This window comes from Ailuropoda melanoleuca, chromosome 1 (genome assembly GCF_002007445.2).
Source record: "Ailuropoda melanoleuca isolate Jingjing chromosome 1, ASM200744v2, whole genome shotgun sequence".
Classification (NCBI taxonomy): Eukaryota; Metazoa; Chordata; class Mammalia; order Carnivora; family Ursidae; genus Ailuropoda; species Ailuropoda melanoleuca.
Window position 1 is genome coordinate 207,399,610 of NC_048218.1, and position 23,626 is coordinate 207,423,235.

General features: G+C 37.7%; 1 protein-coding gene across 1 annotated transcript in view; it reads right to left on the reverse strand.

The window, feature by feature from the left end:
• Positions 1-23,626, reverse strand: part of KMT2C (lysine methyltransferase 2C) — a 200,504-nt gene that overhangs the window by 61,320 nt on the left and 115,558 nt on the right. The window contains exons 18-27 of the mRNA XM_034639824.1: positions 18,097-18,198; positions 17,796-17,900; positions 12,799-12,980; positions 12,377-12,541; positions 10,863-10,972; positions 10,280-10,345; positions 9,107-9,319; positions 6,092-6,220; positions 4,022-4,141; positions 1,215-1,345 (exon numbers count right to left, since the gene is read on the reverse strand). Coding sequence (XP_034495715.1) covers positions 1,215-1,345; positions 4,022-4,141; positions 6,092-6,220; positions 9,107-9,319; positions 10,280-10,345; positions 10,863-10,972; positions 12,377-12,541; positions 12,799-12,980; positions 17,796-17,900; positions 18,097-18,198 — 1,323 coding nt within the window. The remainder of the gene's footprint in view (positions 1-1,214; positions 1,346-4,021; positions 4,142-6,091; positions 6,221-9,106; positions 9,320-10,279; positions 10,346-10,862; positions 10,973-12,376; positions 12,542-12,798; positions 12,981-17,795; positions 17,901-18,096; positions 18,199-23,626) is intronic.

Below are 23,626 nucleotides of genomic sequence, written 5' to 3' on the forward strand. Positions count from 1 at the left end.
GGGAATCTGGGGAAAATAAAACATTTATTAAAGACAGACAACATGCATGGCACGAGTTAAGTACTTTACACACACAGTTCCTATTCCATCTCTCAACATTTCTGGGGCACACGGATGGTGAACAGAACGAGATCACATCGCTAACTGGTAGGAGAGCGGTATTCAAACCCAGGACTCCAACCTTAAAGGTTCAACTCTAAAATGGACACTGCCCTTAAGGTATTAGCTGTCGAATAAAAATTTACACTCATATACATGACTACATACTATACACTACAAGTTTTATTAAACACAAAAGACTTTTTACTCAAATGAGTATTTGATTTTTATACTCCTAATTACCAAAAAAGAAAACTGAAGAAGCTAGATGTCAGCTGAATGGAAATGTATTTTAAAACGAGTAAGAGCCAACTGGAAAATTAAGATTAAAAAAAAAACCACACACACACACACACAAAACTGTGATTCAAGCAATAAAGCAGTATCTCTGTAGGCCATTATTCTGTGGGAGGAACAGAGCAGATGGACACTCCGTGACAGTCCACTCCACTCCCACTTCCACACCTGAAGACAGAGGCTGGCCGAGTCCTAGCTCTAATATAGGGCCTTTTCCAGTACAGCATCACGTGGTTTGGAACTCTTCTGTGACTTCACACTTACAGATGAGCTAGAGAGATTTCAATGTGCATGAGGCCTACACCTAGTAAACAATGTTTCATGTTGAGGGATGTTTTTCTGATATATATTTTAGAAAACAAAAACAATTCCACTTAAAGCTTTGGATCACTGGCCTCTAAAAGTAGTAAACAATTATTAAAGCTATAACTTGGCTGCTAAAAAGCCATCTTTATTCGGTGAATGTAATTACTCTGACCTGTACTGGCAAAGAGAGCTGTCCATGGGACATGGGTTTGGGGAGCACACAGGTGCAAATGGTTTAGAAGAATGAACTTTCCCCAGTTCAAAATGTCCTTGTCTGTCTTATGAAATATTCAGAAGTGAAAAACTGGAATAAAAAAGAACCTTACGGAAAGTACCAAGGCACAAAAAAGGTAAACGTTAATTTTTGTGGGCCTCTGAAAGGTAAAAAATGGTACTTAAGATAACGAATTAAAACAAGTAAAACATTAACAAAAATAACAAGACCATTTTCCAAAACTCAATACATTTTTTGTTAATCAACTACACAATATAATGTAAAGCAAAAGCATTACTTGTAAATAGGCAGGGAAAATTTCTTCAAGCTTATTTTTCCGTTTTCGGTATCTCTTCTTTATTTTTTCAGTGTTTTCAGTAACAGAAACAGATTCATCAATTAGAGTATCTGGTAAGTGCTCACTCCAGCCTGAAACAATAGTCACATTTATAAGTATGTGGTATTTAAAATTTCCAGACAAATCCACCCAAAGTAACTTTATAGATTATCAACATATACTCAGATCCATATAAACAAACAAGCTTTTTCTTTTTTTCTCTCCAGTTTTATTGAGATATAATTGACATACAATACTGTGTAAGTTTAAGATGTACAGCAGGACTTGACAAACAAGCTTTTTCACAAAAAGATGTCAAAGCAAGTTTTTTAAGTATCATAAAAAAAAATACATTGCATGTCTATTTACTATCAGTATGCATTTACTACTGTCTCTTAACGAGTATCTCCTTACTTGCAAAGCAGCAAATTGTTTTCTTTAACATCAACATTGTGTTGAAAATGAAAATAATGAAAATACACAATGCTCACGAGTCTGGGGGAAAGGGCTATTCATATATACTACTCAAGGCAATTTAGCAGGAACAACTTTCTGTAGAGTTTCTCGGGCATAGCCAACAAAAGTCTTTTCAAAAATGTGTGTTCTTCAATTAAGCAATTCCAAGTTCAGTGATTTATTGCAAATTAGGTTTTTGTAGTACATAAATATTATAATAATATATTACTATCTACAAATATGCTCATTAATATGCTATGAATGCCCAATCTTAAAATCAATCAGAGAAATGGAAAGAAAACAAAATTTGGTCTGTGAAATGAGCAAAGGAGTAAGTACACTATTTAAAGCAGATAGGTAAGCAATCAAATGACAGGCTCATATTCCCAAGGCAAACAACACACCCCTTCTGGAAACCAATGCAGTCACTTTTGTTGCCAGAGTACGCAAGTGCACTGACTCTTCTGAAAACTACAAATGGTGGATAAACATTCTTTAAACAATCGTTTTAAATGTACAGTAATCTACCAAAAAAAAAAATCCTCAAAGACCAAAAATTAAGGTAAAACAGGAACCACAGAAAGAAATAAGCAAAGAACTAAGTAAAGCTCTCTGAAATTTTGCTAAACTCCGGTGACCCTGAGCTCCAGTTTTCAGAGCCTCATGAGGAACGGGGACTAGAAGACAAAGTTCAAAGCCTCTCCCTGCAAGACAGAGAGATTAAGCAGAGGTGCCTCCTATAAAGGTGAGGCCCTGAAGAAGTCCATGCTTGGAGTTGGTTTAACAAGAAATACACCCTCCCAACCCCCACGTCCCCCATACATCACTCACCTCCCCCTCCCCCTCTCCACCACCAACAGCAAAGAAAACTGCTTGTCATCTTGTCATGGAATTTGGTGCTGGGTAGAAAGGCAAAAAGTGAAAATCTTCCCTGAGAGTTCATAAACTCAATATAGCCCTAATGTGTAAGAAACCTGAATTTATAACACAGGTGGACCAAAAATTTCAAGGCAAGAATTTAGGCTAAATTCTTTAAGCTAAAGAAGTCCTGGGATAGTAGACCTCATGTTCCTGGCGATTAACAGATGCAGATATTCTCTGAAAGAAGCCACCTTCAATTCAGTCCACAAAGTTCAGAGAATGTTCTACAGAATATGAGCTCACGGTAAGAAAAAAATGTTTTAATATAGTACGTGTATTATGTATCTCAGACAATAAATACAATGAAATGAGGTACTAGGAGAAGGGGCCAGGAGAGACACACAGGAGAATCACATGTGCAAAGGAGGTAATATTTTATACTCTGCATCACTTAGACACATACAGAAGTAACAGAGCACTGAGACTAGGAGGAGTGAGCTGTAAAGAGAAACTAGAAAGGGTTAAAATACTAAAAAGGCAATTCAGAAAAGGAAACAATGCATAATACAATAAACACTCAACAGATGACTCCGGATGCCGCAGATGAAGGGATAAAATACTGACCTAACGGAACTAAAATTAGAAGACATAATAGAGAAAGATGGAAAGCACAAAACCAGTCCCACTGAACATGTCACATTTCTTCAGGCTTCTTACAGCCATAGTAAGTCATATTAAAAACTCCTTTAAAACCATCTGGTGCTTCCTTTTAAAAACACAATTTGTAATTTTCATTAATTCACAGGACAAAACCCCACCCCATTATAATGGAAGAACTCTAATCAGAGCACATGCTGAAAACATCTCTTTCCTTCACATCCTACAGAAAGCATTTAAAATACATAAAGCATACAGACTGTGACCGTACCGACACAATGTGTTCATTAGAATCAATTCTCAAGCTATGGTTTAAGCAATGATTTAGCTTTCTTTGAAGATCTATGTGAGGATGACAGAATATTAGTTGGAGGACATGTTTCCAAAACATTATACAATTTTGTTAAAAATTGTTGGAGCAGCCTGTCACTTTCAACAAAATAGTCCAAAGTCTCCAATTTTATACCAAGGAGCTAAGACAGACAAAGAAAGGCCTTTTGTGAGATGACTGGGAAGCACTTGGTGTAACCAAGTGATCCAGTCCCTACACTGTATTTAACTTAAGAAAAACAGAAAGTTGTTTAAGAAAAAATCTCAGAGGAATATACTCTACTGGACTTAAATCTTTTCCTTATGAAACCTATTTTCTATATTATAGGTATGAACTCTACAGGCACTCACATCTTTGATCAGTAAGAAGCAATAAGGTTGTGGCTGCAGCATTACTTAGGATGGTTCTTTTCAATAGGAATAGCAAGAAAAGGGGATTAAATCAAACAAAATCAGGACCATACCATCATCTCTGTTAGGTAACTGCTCAGAAATAGAGCCTGAGGAATCTTTTCTGATGACAGATCTTTTCGTTTTTCCTTGCCCAGTTCGACTTCTTTGCCGTACCATAAATCCACCAATACCTATCCAAAAAAGAAATTGGGTAACTTTGTAAATAATTGATTTCTCCCTGTATTTTCACAGTAAGTAGGGTGAAATTGCTTAGAAGCATTTCCTAAGTCCAATATGGGCTAATTTAAATCAATAAACATTCTTACGCACAATATAAGAGTTTGGAAATAAGCCAATTAAAAGAAGTCAAAGCTACTGTTACCTTATCACTAACCGAACAGGTATAAAAATACATTATTATAGTACAGAAAGCATGCATGCATTTCCTCTTCTCAACAAAGTAAATATTACAGTAAATTATACTTAACAAATATTAAGTAACTCATATGTTATCATTCAAATTACTTGTACATTAGCCGTGGGAGAATAGATAAATGAGATATAAACAAAACTAAATGATCCAAACAAAATCCATATGACTTCAGGGGTAACATGTCTAGTTAAGGCCCTTGGACATGAGACACATACAGCTGCTCTGTAGTTAAAAGCACGAAATCTGGAGCCAAACTGTAATTCTGGTTACTACCTGACTTTGGGCAAGTTATTTAACTTTTTAGTGCTTCAGTTCCCTCACTGTTATAACAGGGATAGCGTCTAGCACCTCACCTCCTCATACATGTATTTTAAATGTAATTGCTAAATGTAAAGTGCATAGAACAGTGCCCAATACATAGTCAACACTAACAGTTTGCGTCACAGAATACAGCCATCTAATACACTCTGTGACCTAATGGGTCCCTCAGTCACGAGGATGACCTCCATGGGAGGCAGAGACAGAGAGAAAAAAAAAAACACCACAATAAATACAAGCTTCCAGAAGGAATTTGCATTGTCGAAAAAAGTCTGTGTAGTTATAAGCCTCCTAATCAGGAAAAAATGAAATAATTTTCCTCTTGGACAAAGCTAATAGGTCTTGTTATAGATGTGGCCCGTCTTGTGGAAGGTTACCTTCAAACGACAGTGAGAAAGTTTTTCCTTGCACGTCAAAAGGTATTTAGAACACTCTTATCAACAAAATATAAGCAGTGAGAAGAATAAAGACTGAACTGATTCCACCTAATGTCTCAATGACTGGTAAATAGACATTAATAAACTGCCTAAAGAAAGCCTACACGTTCTGCATTGTGACCAGTTCAGTAATTTTTTCTAATAAGGCAAATAAAATTTGACAAGCAAGATAGCTTCTCCCTCCACCTCTGGGGCAGGGAGGAAATAAGAGAGAATTTTATCAGTCATATATTAACTGAACTATAAATTTTAAGAGGCACAGAACCCTGTCATATCACCCTCTAATGGTGCATTTACTGACTCCTGCACAAACATGGAAATAAGTTTCAAAAACATAAAGAATATTAAGAATGAATGCTGAAAATTAAAAGAATTACAGAAGTACACATCAAGGGAAAAATAAGTAAGTGACTTTAAAAGTCCAAGTACATGGGGCGCCTGGGTGGCACAGCGGTTAAGCGTCTGCCTTCGGCTCAGGGCGTGATCCCGGCGTTATGGGATCGAGCCCCACATCAGGCTCCTCCGCTATGAGCCTGTTTCTTCCTCTCCCACTCTCCCTGCTTGTGTTCCCTCTCGCTGGCTGTCTCTATCTCTGTCAAATAAATAAATAAAATCTTAAAAAAAAAATAAAATAAAAAAAAAAATAAAAGTCCAAGTACAAATAAAAGCCAATATAGTAAAGCATTTAATACAATGGACAACATTTGGGATAAGGCATTAAAATAATGATTTATTGTGAAGTACTCACATACTCAACCTAAGGAAGTTGCACCTAAAAAGCATACTGAAATAGTTCGGTCCTTCAATTTCTACATTCAAGTTTCAGTTTAGAGAGCTACTAAGGAGCTACATTTTATCTTGATTATTTAATTATAATTGAAGCCCTCAATATTATATTTTTCATAAATTAACTAAGTTTTGATTACATTAAGATGTCTAGCACAGGACTATACCTGGTCTGTATGGTTTCCTTTTTCTCTTTTTTACACCTTCTGTTCCTTCTACTCCCTTAGTTTCATCATCCACAGCTTCCCGTTCAGGACTAGATTCTGATTTCCCATCACAATCCAGAAGTTCTCCTTCTGGGGAAAGTAAATGTAGAGATAAAACTGGAAAAATCTAGCAAATACAGAATTCCTGTGTAATAGGAAATGCAAGGTAAAGTGGCCACTGAGTCATTCTAACTGTGCATCCCAGTAGGTGGGGAAAGTATAGAAAAAGATGGAAAAGGCCCCAAATGGTTATTGAACTCATGCTGCTTAAATGTACTGTTTTCAGGAAATGAAATAACAGCATCAAGGAAAGGGAAACACACAGGGAGAATGCTCAAAAAGACAATTATAAATCAGTTTGCAGTTAAGAAGTCGTTCCCTTACCTTCAATTACATCTTCAGGCTCAGGACCCTGAGGCTGTCTGTCTAGCCTAGAACCCTCTCCTGAGGTCCAACTACAGTTGTAATTGAGTTATCACCTAGTTACCAAAACCTCTCTATCCAAAATTGAGGACAGGGAAGAGAGAGTGACACTTTCACTACTCACCCTTATTCTTTTTCAGTTTTATACCATGTGAATGTACTAGTACTCCACAAATCAAATTTTAGAATTTGAGAGAATTAGTGTTAACGTCACAGACAGTAATAATCTATCCACCTGGCTGCTTCTTCTCTCCTCCCACTACTTAATACGATTCCTGGCTCCACTCTATCTACCCCACCCCTTTTGCCTGCTAGAGCCTAAAGGCAACCCTAGGCCTACACCTCCAGATGTCCCTCTCATGCTGGGAGGGTCCACGCTGAGGTAGCCATCTAGAAGGGGAGGCACTGTGTTCCCACTCTCGAGACACACACAGTGTTTCTGTTGACTTTAGATATGTGGTTGTCTTTTTTTTTTATACTAACAAGGTTTCCAGATCCCAGATCCTAGAGTAAGTGAATTAGAAAAAAGCCTGCTTCTGTTGCACAAAGTATTTGTTTCCGATACGCTAAGGTGACTGTTCCCTGAAAAAACATGTGTTATCGGGAGAATCAACAGTGAGCAAAAGCAACAACGAAGGGGCACTGATACAATATTTTAGGAACATCCCAAGTTCATCTGGCCTTTATAAACTCCTGTGGGATCTATGCACGACGTTACTTGTTATTTTATGGGGATGCACACCTTCAGACTGCCTCAGTCTGCAAACTGCCCAGTTGAAGAAACATCCATCATTTCCCATGGTGTCGTCATACAGTATTCAAAGGGAAAACCTTCTCAGGCCTTTTTGTTGTTGCTCTGCCCAAGTTTTTAAAAGGTTCTATATTCTTATACTTTGGGAATTTTTAATGTGTACTGTCAAGAAACATTTCAAATTGTGTGAAATGCAGCATTTCCCAGATTTGGGTAAATATGGAATCATTTTTCAGACATCTACTGTTCGCAGAAACTAGAATTTTCACTGTACTCTGGTTGATGGTAATCTGATCAATTCCTTCCAGATATACAGACTACTTCTTCACAAGCCCTAAATCACTAAAACTTCAAAATCAAGATGTATTTGAACATCAGCTATACTTAAGTATCAGAAAGTTCTCCTCCCAACCACACAGACCCAAAAACACACCACTGTGAAGGAAATGTGAGACACCCATTCTCAGGCAGAACAATCTCTCACTGGCCTCCTGCAGCAGCCCCCTAACTGATCCACATGCCACAACGCCTGGGCCCAGTAGTCTAGTCACATCACGGCTGGGTGTGCCTTTTAAAAGTATGAGTAAGATTAAGCCACTATTTTTTCAATAACTTCCAATCACCTCCTATTCCATACACAGGAAATGTAAACTCCTTAAGCATGGCCTTGTGGTTCTGTGTGACCTACAGAGTCACACCTTCTCTCTCCTTGGACCTCTGACCTTGGCACCTCCGACTGTCACCTTTGTTCACTGCTGGACACCCTGGTCTTCATGACATTCCTCAAACATGCTAGTAGGCACACTCCTGCCCACAGCCTGCACACTGGCCTTCTTGCTGTCTGGGATGCTCTTCCCTCAGATAATCCAAGCGCGCGCTCGCTCACTCACTGCTTCCACGTCTGTGCTCAAATCCTGCTTCCAGCTCACTCCACACCTCACATCACCACACGCACTGCCAATTCCTCGTACTCCAATGCTAGTTTTTCTACAGCACGTGCCAATCAACTCATTTATTATGTGTTCTTGGTTTTTTTTTTTAAGTAATCTTTTCTCCTAACGTTAAAAAGTAAGTTCCATAAGCGGAGAATTTCATCTGTTTTGTTCACTGACATGACTTCCAACATCCAGCACAGAGTATGATTCAACAAACACTGTTGAATAACGTGATGGAACCAAAGTATTTATTATTTTGTTTCTGAGTCAGCTGAAAAGAAACAACCAACCTAAAAGAAACAAGCCTGTGGTAATCTTCTTCAGAGATAAGCAAAAATATAACTCATTAGATTTAATACTACTAAAATTATTTTGTCATCTCAAGGACTCAGCTAGAAAATCCTTGATATCTACTGGGATCAAGAAAACAGTTATAAACAGATAAGTTTATAATGAACATCTGTGACCATAAATTTGCACCTGAACATTAATAATGGTTTTTCCATGTAGGAACACATGGATCAAGTCCTACTTTAACTGAGCCATGGTATTTGAGTTCACAGCATCTGAGGTTCATGCTGTCACCTAGCCAACTAGCATCCAGCCCTCTGAATTTTCCTATCTAAGATCTTCAAAGATACGATGTTCCTGGAGATTTCTGTAATGTAAGTCTGTTCTAGAGAATATGTGAAAGGAAGAGAAGCTGAAAAGTCCAAGAAGACAACTCACTTAGAAAAGCCAAGGGTCATATCAAGGGTTACCTAAGACAGTAGAATTAACCCTGAGATAAAACCCATGCATTCTAAAAACTACTTTATATGCTTTAATTCTTGTGAACATTTTGAACGGAAAATCAGTCAGAATTACCTCGACTATCATCCATGTCTCCATCCCTTGAATGCTCCGACTGGATGTCTGGAGGGGTCTGAAGGACAGCCACGCTGTTCTGATTTATGATCTTCAACTTCAACTTTGGTTTTGACCGTTTTCTGCGTGGAACTGTAACTGTGAGGCTCTGTAATTGAGTCATCCCTGATTCAGTCAAACACACACCATCCTGGGTGTACGTCTTGGGTGGATCTAAAATTTCAATATAGCAAGGATACACATTAAAACTCTCACTTCAATTTGCATTGGTAAGTTGATTGCGGTTCCGAAATGCCACGTGAAGGGACTGTGACTATAAAGCAACCATATGTGAAATGTACAAATAATTAACCGTACTCAACTGAAACTAAGAAAAATTGGTCGAACTTCCTTGGATTATAAGCAGAAAGGTTACAAAAGTTTCTCATCTATTAGCATAAGGATTTAGAAAGAAAGCACTGAAGCTAAAAGTTATGCTTCAGCTACTCGACTATGTGCCTCTTCCTGGACTATCTTTTCAGACTAAAAGGTGAGAATCAATTTATATAAGATAAACAAGAATACTACTGAAGCCAATTTGGAGAGCCAAGTATCAGTACAATCACTGACAGGGAGAGGTAGGGAATAAGTAGAAATCTTGCACATTTTTAAATGTACAAAATTGCTATCCATTATGACAACTTCTGTACTATTCAAATGTTTTTGTATCCGATGATATCAAACAGAATTAGACAAAAGAACGATAATTTAATAAAAGTATCCTATTAGTCGCCACTCTAGCTGATTCATGACAGAAAAAAAACAGTAAGAGAACTGAATTAATTCTTTAAAAAAAAAAAATCACTGTTTGCTAACCAGGCCTTATTTTCTGCGAATTGATTACTAAGCACAGTAATATAGCAATGAAACCAAAGCAAGTATGGAGTCAATGATTACATGAAGAGTGGTTGTTTCACTGCTATTTTGCTGACACTAATAGCAGCAGTGTCAAATGAAAGACGAACATTACACATGTCAATCACAGAAATGATGTATAACACTGGGGGACTTAGGCCGGACACTTGTATGATAAAGGCGGGTTTCATGGAACACGTGGCAGGTCGGCTGTATAAATAATTCAGCATTTGCACGCTCTCTATAAAGGACAGGCCAGTAAAGGGCTCCAGGTTTTACCTAGCTCTTTCACTTTTGTGACAATCTGTGCTACAAGGGAAGATTCACAGCAGTCTGAGGAAGGCACTGAAATGGAAAAGAAAAAAAAATGGTGTAATATTTGCAGCAAAGGAATATTTAGGGATTTACATATAATTAAATTTTCTATTTCTGTACCCATTTTACTGAAATAAATACTAATACTAAATAGAGTTTAAAGGCTGTCTTTAAAGACACCGAGGAGAAGTAGTGGAGGAAACACACATCACAGAGGAAGAAACGGCCAAGGTAAGAACTGAAACAATGGATTTCTACATATTCCCAATAACTACAAGATGATGAGTCAAGAAGGGAAAAGTACACTGTATACCTATAATACACGCTTAATTTATTTTCTTTATGTAAGCCAATTGTTTTAACATATTAAGTTGGGATAAAAAGAGTTAATTTATAACTAAAATGACTTATTTTTCATATAATACTTGTTGAAATGACTGTTTCACAAAAAGAAAAGAGAGGCAAGCCCGCACACTGGGTATGGACAGCACGGCACAAGTGAGTTAGAGGAGCACAGACCCACTCACTGTTCACAGTATTTTCTTACCATTTGATGTAGGCATATAGGGTCTGCACATGCTACAATCAAAACCAATGTCTGCTATGTTTTCCACTTCCTCTTCAGTATTTAAGTTCTGACAAACTGCATGCATCCATCTAAAAAGACCATATTTTGTACATTAGAACAGAACTACAGCAGGCGTTGACAGTTGCTGCACTGAAAGCCCCAAAGGCTCAGACGTTCTCCTACGTTGCCCATGTTGCCCTTTCCCCTAACCACGCCTACTGACCCACAAAAACTTTCAGAGCTGAGAATAAGCAAAGAAAAGGGAATGAGATCGAGTACTAGGAAGGAAGCAAAAGCATATGGAGGACGGGATTACTGTTTTAAGATCATACAGTGAAGGGGCGCCTGGGTGGCGCAGTCGTTAAGCGTCTGCCTTTGGCTCAGGGCGTGATCCCGTGTTCTGGGATCGAGCCCCACATCAGGCTCCTCCGCTGGGAGCCTGCTTCTTCCTCTCCCACTCCCCCTGCTTGTGTTCCCTTTCTCGCTGGCTGTCTCAGTCAACTAAATAAATAAAATCTTTAAAAAAAAAAAAAAAGATCATACAGTGAAAACATCAGAGACAGCAAGGAAGCTAGTCTGGGCCAGTAGGGAGGAATTCCGAAGTCTGTGAACGGTTTCGTGCATATGTGCTCCATGTGATGTGCCTCTACCTTGGAACAGACAGAGCTCACGTACTTGAGGCTGAATGTTAACTGGGAAAAAAAAAGGAGCTATCTTGCCTTTGAACAAAGAATAGATAGGCAGAGTCCTGAGAATCCTGTACTACTGATGAAATAATACCACACATACAGTGCTAACTATTAATGGAGCACAATACACCACTGAAACCAAAGAAAACAGTCTTGATTTTGAAGTTCCTCACATACTCCTGAGAGAGGGTGGAGCTCGCACCCAGTATCTAGACATTTAGTATTTAGAGCTTTAAGAAAAAGTAGTTTATGGAAAATAAAATGTGTGAGATCATTTGTGGAATCTAATAAAAGATTCAAAAACCCTCCGCAGGGGCGCCTGGGTGGCACAGCGGTTGGGCGTCTGCCTTCAGCTCAGGGCGTGATCCCGGCGTTGTGGGATCGAGCCCCACATCGGGCTCCTCCGCTGGGAGCCTGCTTCTTCCTCTCCCGCTCCCCCTGCTTGTGTTCCCTCTCTCGCTGGCTGTCTCTATCTCTATCGAATAAATAAAATCTTTAAAAAAAAACAAAAAAAACAAAAAAAAACCTCCTCAAGAAAAATGCATATATGCAGGCAATAATTCTGCATCTTATTGCAAGGGATTCACAAACCCTTTAAAGCCCCAAGTTTAAAATCTTTGTCTGGAATTGTGGATATGAAACAGGAAACTTGTGTAAGTTTCTAGCTGACAGAAAATCTGGAAAGCAAAAAGTCCTGTTTCTTAAATTTAAGATGGAAGAAAGTTAGTTTCCAATTTCCTTTTCCTATATTTAAAAGAGAAAAGCTTAAAAGAGATAAAAAAAATTTTAAAAGTAGCACAATACCTATCACATTGTCTACACTGCAGAATAAGGTCTTCTTCTCTATAGTTCCGATAGCAGACAGGGCAGGAAGACAAGCTTGCACAGGGAGCACACTGTGTGTAATTGTTCTGCCATTCGCATCTCAGACCTGCAGATGTTGCTCCACAGTGTCTGCACCAAACACACCTGAAATTCAATACCCCCCCAACAAGTCTCCATTTTATTTATGTATTTAGTGACCAGAATTCAAGAAGCTACACAAGAACAGAATAGGGGGAAATTATTTACTGCATATCTGAACATTTTTCTGAGTAGTGGCACGGCATCTATCATAATCAACATGTTATTATGCAATGAAGTGGGTGTGGCTAATTTTTAAGAACTAGTGTGGAAACACTGCTGCACTTGCGGGGCTAAGGAGGGAGAGGTAAGTCCTGAAGTACCATTTGCACTTCCAGCCCCCCTTGGGCACGGTCTGCAGAGGAGGGGCGAGGCAGTAGGTGTGGTAGCTTATATCACAGTCATCACAGAGCAGGAGTCTTCCGGGGTCACTCGCCTTCCCACAGGCCTCACACACGGTGCACTCCAGGCACCTCCAACCTTTGCTAAGAACGACTTTAGTGATCTGTAAAAGAAACCACCGATCCAAGTGATTTACACATTGACCTACTCCTCATTCTGCATGATCACATATGCCATATAGATGAGTCTGTGGTGCTTATGTACCAGGAAGCAGAGAAGAGGCAAGCAAGTAACAGGTACTGAGCACCAACAGTGGCCTGACCCTGGTCTGGGGACATGTACTTTCACAAGCCCCTCCCAACTGGACAGAGTAACAGAAAGCAGTACACACTTTCATGCCATTTGTCAAACCACATTAACTACCTCATCCTCTGGACTTTATGTCTACTTACAGATGTGGTGGCTAGATTTTGAAGAAATCAAGTATATTGCCCCTTTCTTGTTAACATAGGTTTTGAAAATGTATTGGCTTAGTTTCCATCTGTGATGTTTCATGAATTCATACTTCTGAAACTTGTGTACATTGCAAAAGGATTTGTGTATTAAAATCAATATTTAAAAATCTAAAAAAATTAGAGTAAAACATGAATTCCCAAGAAAATACATCCCAAGGACATTTCATGATCTTGGAGGATTTGAGGCCATGAAACTGGGACTTCTGAATTTCATCACTCCTCTGTTTATTCTCTGCCACCGGGTCTAAGTTAGCAGGAAAGTCTGAGAAATTCTACACTTCTGATACACTTCTCAAAGCAGCCACACCACGTACAATTATGAATCTGGAACCAAACGAAAGGTCTCAAAAAACTAGAATCTATAACATAGGACCACAAACTAGTTGTGTTACAATGAATAGCAAGCAATTAAAACACAGAATAAAAATTCAGATAATGAGGAATAAGAGTCTAAAAGCTTTCTGAGAGGAAAAGGAAAAGAGCTAAGTAAAGAACTATCAAAATGGCATCAAACTTTCCAACTCTGGATAGTAAAATACAGTAATAGTTTCCAATTCTACAGGAATATACTTTCCAAGATACAAAGTAGAATACCTTTTAGGGATACAATGACTCAAACTTCAGCTCCCAAATACCTTTTAGAATGAAGTCAGAGACATGAGGGTTATACCAAAAACCAAGGAAGACATGTATGCAGGAAACGAACCCAACAAAAGACCTCAGCCCAGGGAAGCTGAAGAATGAGCCCTGAGCAACAGACCTAGAAGCACCAGCACGTATGATGGGAGAGAATATGGGAGTGTCGGGAGAGGGTAGGACTTTTTCAGAAAAAGTTACTTGCCAAAATAATTTGATATGATCATGCTTCTATAGTAGGTAAAAACAAACAACAAAAACTAATAAAGAATCATGAATCATTATTTTCTTTTTGCTATGAAAAATTCCAAGACAAAGCCATAGTAAACTATTCAGATCTCCAGTGAACACGTAATGAGTCATAACCAACACTGTTTATTAACTAAATGTAGTAAAACAACTATATTGGAAGGATGCCGGGGAATGGAGGGGGTATATTTCAAGACGTAAATAGGCATTTATTTATTCATAGCAGGAAGTCAACAAAATCTAACACAGATACAGCAGAAGCAGCAGCGTATTACTTAGAGCTTTCAAGGTAACTACGAGATGGACCTGCAAGGATCACAAGTGGCTGCCTGGGGGACAGGGCTGAAACGTGGAGGCAGAGTAGGACAGAAGCCAGCCAATCATGGTAAGGCTTTTAAAGCCATTTGATGTGTAAGTATGTGTATGTAGTACTTTGATTAGCTTACTGATTCTTTTAAATTAGTCAGAGATTATCAAAAGTCATAATAGTATTTATCCAAATGGAGGAAAGAGCTTGGGATAGGAGGAGCAGGATGGCTTAGAGCAGTAACCAGCAAACTTTTTTTTTATAAAGGGTCAGACAGTAAATACTCTGAACTTTGTGGGGCATATGGTCTGTGAACTACACAACTGTGCCGCTACAGTGTGAAGCCCACAACAGACATATGCTGACAAAAGAATACGGCTGTGTTTCAATAAAATTTCATTTATAAAAACAGATAGTACACCAGATTTGGAGTCTGTGATGCAACTGACCGATCTCTGGCTCAGAAGAACAGTACGATGAAGATAAAGGGGGACACAGATCCAAGCTATCGTGTATCTTCATTCCTACTAAGTTTTCCTATTTCACAGTCACCTACCCTATGGCCCTTTACAGCCAAATTCTCAAGTTACTCAGTGATATTTACTCATCAACACACCTCAGTCTGATTTCTATGCCCACCACCATTCAAACTGCTCAAGTCAGTCAGTCCAGGCCTCCTCCCTCCCAACCCTGGGCTACCATGCTTATGTCATGTTCTCTGAGCTCCCTGGAGCACTACCACGTCTGGACAGCCTCCCAGCACCCCCACCCAAGGAAAGGCCCTCCCAGCTCCCACCAGAGTTTGCAGACCACCAACATCAACTTTTTTTTTTCTCCTACTGAACTGGTTTAGTCTTTATTTTCAAAAGCTCTTTCAAGAAAGGAATTATGCAGGGTTTCATTCATGACACCAGGTCTAAAGTTCTGACAGATGTGTTCAATAGTTTGTGAGAACATTTGCTTCAACTATGATGGAGTACCTGGGATGAGACCTTTCTCCCACCATAAAACACTAGCAAACAGGGCAAAATCCATGAAACACTTGTTTCAGATATTGAACAAAAAGCAGTATAGGACTGTGGCTTCTGAGAAGAGAATACAAGTGAGGTGAGTCCTACAATATTCTGGTGTCGACAGTTTTCCAGAATGCTGCCCAGAGAGGGAGAACTCCAGCAAACTACAATGGTCTCACTGAGTTCAGGACACATGATGGAGTTCTGGGAGGCTAAGACAGTTCCAACTGGCAGGGTAGAGTCCTGGAAAGGAAGGAGCAATAAGAGAAAGAGCTCTAGAAATCTACACAGAATGTCCCTCAAGTCCTTGGCTAAACACCACGCTGCATATATAGGAAGCCAAACAAGGACAAAGAACCAGGACGAAGAACAGCTACTGGGAATTTCTAAGTTGAACAATTGTAACAGCTCACACAATGCTGAAGATATTTGAATCTCAACCAAAGTAAAAAGACACTGGTGAGGGGGGTCACAGGGAGCTGTTGGGGGGAAGGATATGAGGAGAATTCAGTAGAGACGTTGTAAAGGCCACGCCTCATGTCTCAGATTAAACTCGTGCTAGAAAAGCCGTACAACAGTGTGGTGTAGGAAACCCTAGTGGGTCCCTGAGGTCAAAGCTATTTTCATAATGATGCTAAGATGTTATTTGTCTTTTTCACTTTAATCCACTCACATTGATGTTTTGCAGAAGCTACATGATATATAAAATATTAAATCCAAACATCATTACATGATATAACAAACATGCTTGTATATTTATGTTTTAAAATATTCCCAGTTAATTTCTAAAATGGTAAATATTCAATAATTATTATCATAAACACAAACTCTATGGGGTCCTTAATAATTTTAGACTGTTAACAGTTCTAAGACCAAAAAGTATGAGTACAGCCACCTCCAAGTGAAGGTTCTCTAGCCTACCCCAAAAAGCCTACAGAAGCTCCAAATGGTTGGAATGTCTACAATAACTTCCTTCCACAAAAGCTCCATACTTTTTAAAGGAACAAAATTCAAACTCCTAACAATATAATATCAAAATGCACACTGCACATTCAATCAAAAATTACTTAAAAAAATACACACACATCGTTTTAAGGAAGAAAGTAAACTAATACTAGTAATAATAAACTAATATAATAATGAGAAATGTCAGACATGGTAGAATTAACAATTACAAATACATACAAGGACTTGAAAGAAAAAAAACTCAATGAAGAAAAAACTTAAACTACAAGATAAACTATAAAATAAAACTGATTAAAAAATATAATCATCTCAGCGAAAAATCCACCGGATGGGTTTAAAAACAGATTAGATACTGCATAATAAAAGTGAGTTTGAGGAGGGGCACTGGGTGGCACAGTCATTTGAGCACCTGACTCTTGGTTTCAGCTCAGGTCATGATCTCAGGGTCCTGATACCGAGCCCCGCGTCGGGCTCCGCACTCAGTGCGCAGCCAGTTTGAGATTCTCTCTCCCTCTGCCCTTCCTCCTCATGGTCGAGCGTGCTCACTCTCTTTCTCTCACTCACTCGCTCATATAAACAAACAAACAAACAAATAAATAAATGTCTTTGTGTGTGTGTGTGTGTGTTTAAGTGAGTTTGGGGAATGCAACAGAAACTATACAAACTAAAGTGCGGAGAGAAAAGCAACTGGAAAAAAATCAACAAAGTGAGAGCAATCTGGGGACAGTATCATACAATCCTGCACACATACAACTAAGATTTCAGAAGGGGGGTGTGGGGAACAGAAAAAGAAATATGAAGAAATGGCCAAAATTGCTCCAAAACAGATTTAAAAATACCAACCCACTGATCCAAGAAGCCTAACAGAAAATGTCTTTTCATATACAGGTGAGGGCTGAGAAGAATCAACATGGGGAGAGACCAGGTGAATGAATGGATTTTTATTAAGTTCTGTGGTTGGTGTCAACTTTTTATTATCAGTAGACAGAATGGATCAACTAAACTTCATGCCTTAGCCAATAAAAGTATAAAGTATCTTTTAAAGACATGCATTTTTATTTTTACTTTTTCAAGACAGCAGGATAATCACTACAGTTTAAGACCACAGACTTATAGAGGAGTTAATTTTTTCAGGCAACACCTGAAAGGCAATATTTAAACACTTAGATCCTGTCACATATGTCTAATGATCCCAACAAACAATAACTAATTTTAAGAAATGGAAATAGCATGATAATCCTCATATCAAATTTCAATATATTTTTAACTGATTTAAATTCAAGTATATTTACCTTAATACTGACACAGTATGGATGGTAACACTGACCACACTGAGAACAGGCAAGTAATCTTCCCTCTGCTCCTTGGCCAAAACTGCCACAAACTACACACATATCCTGAAATTAAAAACACAAGAACATAATCATTTTGGCTGGAGACTGAGGTAAGAATGTACCACTTTTATTCTTTAAATTGCCTTCTTAGCTAATACAGCTATAAAGCTAAGTAGTAAATGACTTCGGTGAATCCAGGATAAAGCAGAAAGGGGGAAAGAGGAACTCAAGAGGCGGAAGACCAGAACCGAACTCAAACCTGGTGCAGGGTGAACTTGTCACTGCTAGAAAACAGCACCACTGTGTTGTGCATGGAGTTCTCCTCTTCATCCTTACTCGACGAAGCATCAGCAGCAGATACCTATGAAGAGGAAAATACACAGAGAGCACAGTCATACTTTTCACTTAAATGAAACGCATGAGAAGATTCATATTCAGAACACAATTTTTGCCACGGCCCAGAGTAACAATTTCAAATTAGATTATTATTGCCAAGATAATACAATAAAGGTGTAAGTCCTGACACTTTAATTACCTAATTGTCTCTTTGAAATTACAAGTCCCATGGATCAGGAGCAGTGAGAAAATATAAACTACTGTATGGTGACAAACATAATAAAAACAAACAAACAAACAAACAACCTTTAGTAAGACTTAGTTAGCCAGAAATTTTAATGAAGAAACAAACAAAAGAAACTGTATTATATTTGTGTGTGTGTATACATCTATATATCCATAGTACATATAGCTACATACATATATGTATCACTCTGTTCTAGTGACTCTAAAACCTGCCATCTGGCTAGTCAAAACTGAGATGTTCTGTAAGTATAAAATACCTACCAGGTTTCAAAGACTTAAACATCAAACAAAAAAGAATGTAAACTTAGCTCATAAATAATTTTGCATATTTTATATATTAAATGTTGAAATAGTAATATTTTGGATATGTGGGTCAAAAGGAATACATTAAAGTTAAATTTCACCTATTCCTCTTCCTTTTTTTAATGTAGCTACTATAAAGTTTTAAATTGCATATGTGATATACATGCATTTCTGTTGGATAGCACTGCTTTAAAATATTATTATTTTGAATAATTTATCAAAATTTCAGTCTTAGCCAAAAGATTACCAACCATAGATACTCATTTCTGGTCATGGACAAATTTCATCAAATCAACTAAGTACCCACTGGCTTGTTAATAATTATTTCCAGAATGCTTATCATGGAAAAAAACCTCTAAATTAGTTGCGAAAAAAAGAGAACAGGGAGACCAATACCAAAATTTTAAAATATGGTCCTCTTCCCTTACAATCTAGCCTGGAAAGACAGACATGAAACATAATAAGTTCAAAATAAAAAGTAATTGTATTGTTATTCTTGAGGAATGACTGAAAGAATAAAAAGAAGGAATATATTATAGGAATAATATTTTTCATTGCAAATAACTTTAAAAGAAGTTTTAATGGACAGTACTACTGTTTTATTATAGAATCGACCATAAAAGCAATTTACAGTCATAACTCTCAAGACTACAAGGGAAAACCGTAAGTCTCCCAAACAGTCACCACCAGGGAATTACTACAACCACGGCAAAGCCAAACTGGAAAATTATGCAGCATTTAAAAAACAGTGGTAGAAATTTGTTTTGATTTCCATCCACAAAAAAAAAAAAAAAAAATCACCAAGCCACTTAGCTGAGTAGAAAAACAAGCTGCAGAATCATATGTGAGGTAGAACACTACGGTACAAAAACACACAAAGCAATTTTATGTAGTCTACTGGCACATATAATAGGTTGAATCATAAGAAACTGCTGTTCTTCCAGGTCAAAAATGGTTGAAGGTTGGCAACTTCATATGTAAAGGCACCAAACTGGTAAACAGAGGAAAATCAAGACTCAAGAGGCAGCAGCGGTACAAATAACAACTCTGATCTAATAGTATGTTGTTTTTTTTTTTAAAGGAAATATATTCAAAAATTATTCATCTTGGGGTGCATGAGTGGCTCAGCAGGTTAAGGATCCAACTCTTAATATCAGCTCAGGTCATAATCTCAGAGTTGTGAGATCGAACCCCACACTGGGCCCCACACTGGGTTCTACACTGGGCACGGGGCCTGCTTAAGATTTTCTCTCTCCCTCACTCTCTTAAAAAAAAAAAAAAAGTGTTTTAGCAAGTCAAACAAGATGATTCATAAAGTAAAATATCATTCCATTAGTAATAATTAAGTGTCTACTAAAAGTGAAGTTACCAGTAATTCACCCAAAGGAGTAAAGATACACTGAAAACATTAAAATATGAAACTGTGGCAATAGCTAAAATATAGCTCACAGAAGTATACTGAAATATAATAAATAAATAAATAGTATCCATTTAATCCAATAAATAAAAAGTATCCATTTCTACATCCCCAACACAGAAAACAAAACACGTTTTATAATCGGATGATACCTAGTGAATAGGCTCAAAGATATGATAAAATTTTATTATTTTCAATGACAAATTTAATCAGAACACTTTATTTGAAATAAAAAACAAGGATGGACTACAGTATTCCTAGTACAAACCAGAAACAAAGTCTGTACAGAAAGCAGCAACATCCCCTAGATTCAAAGAGTATATTTAAATTATAAGTGCTGAAAAATCAAGATTTTTAAACAGCTATTGTACATGTAAGAAGGAAAACAATATCACGTGGCTTAATGACCCACTGTTTATATTTTATTTCATGACCTTTAAACTACTAGATATATAAAACCTACCTCGAGGGTAAAGAAGGCAATCTTTGAGAGAGTGTCCTAATATTGCCTACATACCTATTGCTCTGATTTATCCTAAAGGTGACAGAAGTTTCATTTGGCTGGACCACAAATACAAGCCTAAGAGAAAAGAAAGCTCTAACCAAAACCTCACAAGTGGGGAATTTCCAAGCAGGGACATAGTAAGTAAACAAAAAAAGAAGAGCAAATTAAACTCAAAGTGAGAGAAAGAAAATAGTAAAGATCAGAGTAGATATCAATGAACTGGAAAACAGAAAAAAAATGGGGAAAAATCATGAAAACAAAGGCTGGCTCAAGATCAATAAAATTGATAAACCAGCAGCAAGACCAATTAGGAAAAAAGAAGACAGAAATCACCAATACTGGGAATGAGGAAGGTAACATTACATGTTCTACAGATATTAAAAGGATAATAGGCCAACAGATTTGTCAACTTATATGAAAAGGATAAATTCCTTGAAAGACAAATTCATATAAGAATAAACAGATAACCTAAATAGCCCTATACCTACCATGGAAATTGAATATATAGTTAAAATCTTCACATGAAGAGGGAAAAAGACAGTCTCTTCAACATATCTTATTGGGAAAACTGGACAGCAACATGCAAAAGAATGACAGGACCAATTTCTTATACCATACATAAAAATAAATTCAAAATGGATCTAAATGTGAGACCTGAAACCATAAAGATCCTAGAAAAGAACATAGGTAGTAATTTCTCTGACATTGGCCATAACAACATTTTTCTAGATAGGTCCCCTGAGACAAAGGAAATAAAAGCAAATATAAACTATTGGGACTACATCAAAATAAACAGCTTCTGCATAGCAAAGGAAACAATCAACAAAATTAAAAGGCAACCTACAGAATGGGGGCAGATATGGGGGCAGATATTTGCAAATAACATATCCAATAAAGGACTAATATCCTAAATAAATAAAGAACTGATAGAACTCAACACCAAAAAAACAAATAATCAAATTAAATGGGCAGAGGACATGAACAGACATTTCTCCAAAGACATCCAGATGGCCGACAGATAACATGAAAAGATGCTCATCATCACTTATCATCAGGGAAATGCAAATCAAATCTACAATGAGAGATCACCTCACATCTGTCAGAATGATTAACATCAAAAACACAACAACCGGGGCGCCTGGGTGGCGCAGCGATTAAGCGTCTGCCTTCGGCTCAGGGCGTGATCCCGGCGTTGTGGGATCAAGCCCCACATCAGGCTCCTCTGCTATGAGCCTGCTTCTTCCTCTTCCATTCCCCCTGCTTGTGTTCCCTCTCTCACTGGCTGTCTCTATCTCTGTCGAATAAATAAATAAAATCTTTAAAAAAACAAAAACAAAAACAACAACCAACAGGTGTTGGTGAGGATATAGAAAAAGGAACCCTCTTGGTAGGAATGCAAACTGGTGCAGCCACTGTGGAAAGCAGTATGGAGGTTCCTCATAAAGTTAAAAATAGAACTACCCTAGAATCCAGCAATCACACTACTGTATATTTACCCAAAGAATACAAGAATACTAATTCAAAGGGATACATGCACCCCTATTGTTTACAGCAGCGCTATTTACAATAGCCAAGATATAGGAGCAGCAGCCCAAGTATCCACTGACTAATGAATGGATAAAGAAGATGTGGTATATACATACACAATGGAATAGTATTCAGGCATAAAGAAGATGAAATCTTGCCATTTGCAAAGACATGGATGAAGCTAAAGAGTATAATGCTAAGTGAAGTAAGTCAGACAAAGACAAATCCCAAATGGTTTCACTCATATGTGGAATTTAAGAAATAAAACAAATGAGCAAGGGGAAAAAAAAGAGAGACAAAGTAAGAGAACAGAAAACAAACTGATGGTTACCAGAGGAAGGGGTGTGGGGGGGATGGGTGAAACGGGTGATGGAAATTAAGGAAGCCAGCATTGTGCCAATACCAAAAACAAAGAAACTGTAAGAAAATAAGACTGCAGACTAACCAATACCCTCATAAACATAGACGTAAGAAGTCTAAAATTTTTAGCCATTTGAACCCAACAACATATGAAAAAGAAAAAACGTCATGACCAAGTGCAGTTTATCACAAGAACATGGGCTGCTTTAGCATTAAAAAAAGCCAATCAATATACTTCACCGTATCAATAAGCCATAAATGCAGAAAAAGCATTTGACAAAACCCAACATCCACACCTGATTAAAAGAAAAACATCTCAACAACTTATGAACAGAAAGGAGCTTCCTCATACTGATTTAAGATGTCTACTGAAAAAATAAAAGAAGGGGCGCCTGGTTGGCTTAATCGGCTAAGCCTCTGACTCTTGATTTTGGCTCAGGTCATGATCTCATAGTCATGAGATCACCCATGCTGGGCTCCGCGCTCAGCAGGGCGTCTGCTTGAGATTCTCTCTCTCCACCTCCCTCTGCCTCTTCCCCCACACTCATACACATGATCTTTCTCTCTCACTCTCTAAAATAAATAAATCTTTTTTTAAAAAATAAAAAATAAAAACTAGAGCTAACACCATACTCAATGACGAAAGACTAAATGTTTTCTCTCCTCAAGATCGAAAAGGTTATCTTATTACCTCTATCCAACACTGTATTGAAGATTATAACAAACGCAACAAAGAATAGAAATGAAAACCCTCCAGATTAAACAGACATAAAACTTTATTTGCAAACAACATGATCTTAAGTGTCATAAGTGTAGAATGCTAAAAGGGTTCTACAAATAAACAAGTAGAAGTAATATGGGAGTTCAGTAAGGCAGTAGGATATAAAAATCAATACACAAAAAATGAGTATTTCTAATACTAGCAAAAGACAACTACAATTTGAAATTGAGACAACGCTGCCATTTACAATACCATTAAATATATGGAAAACTTGGAGATAAATCTGAGAAACAATGCAAAAGACATTTATGTTGTAAACTGAGAAACATCACTGAGACAAATTTAAAGAAACCTAAAGAAACAGAGAGATACAC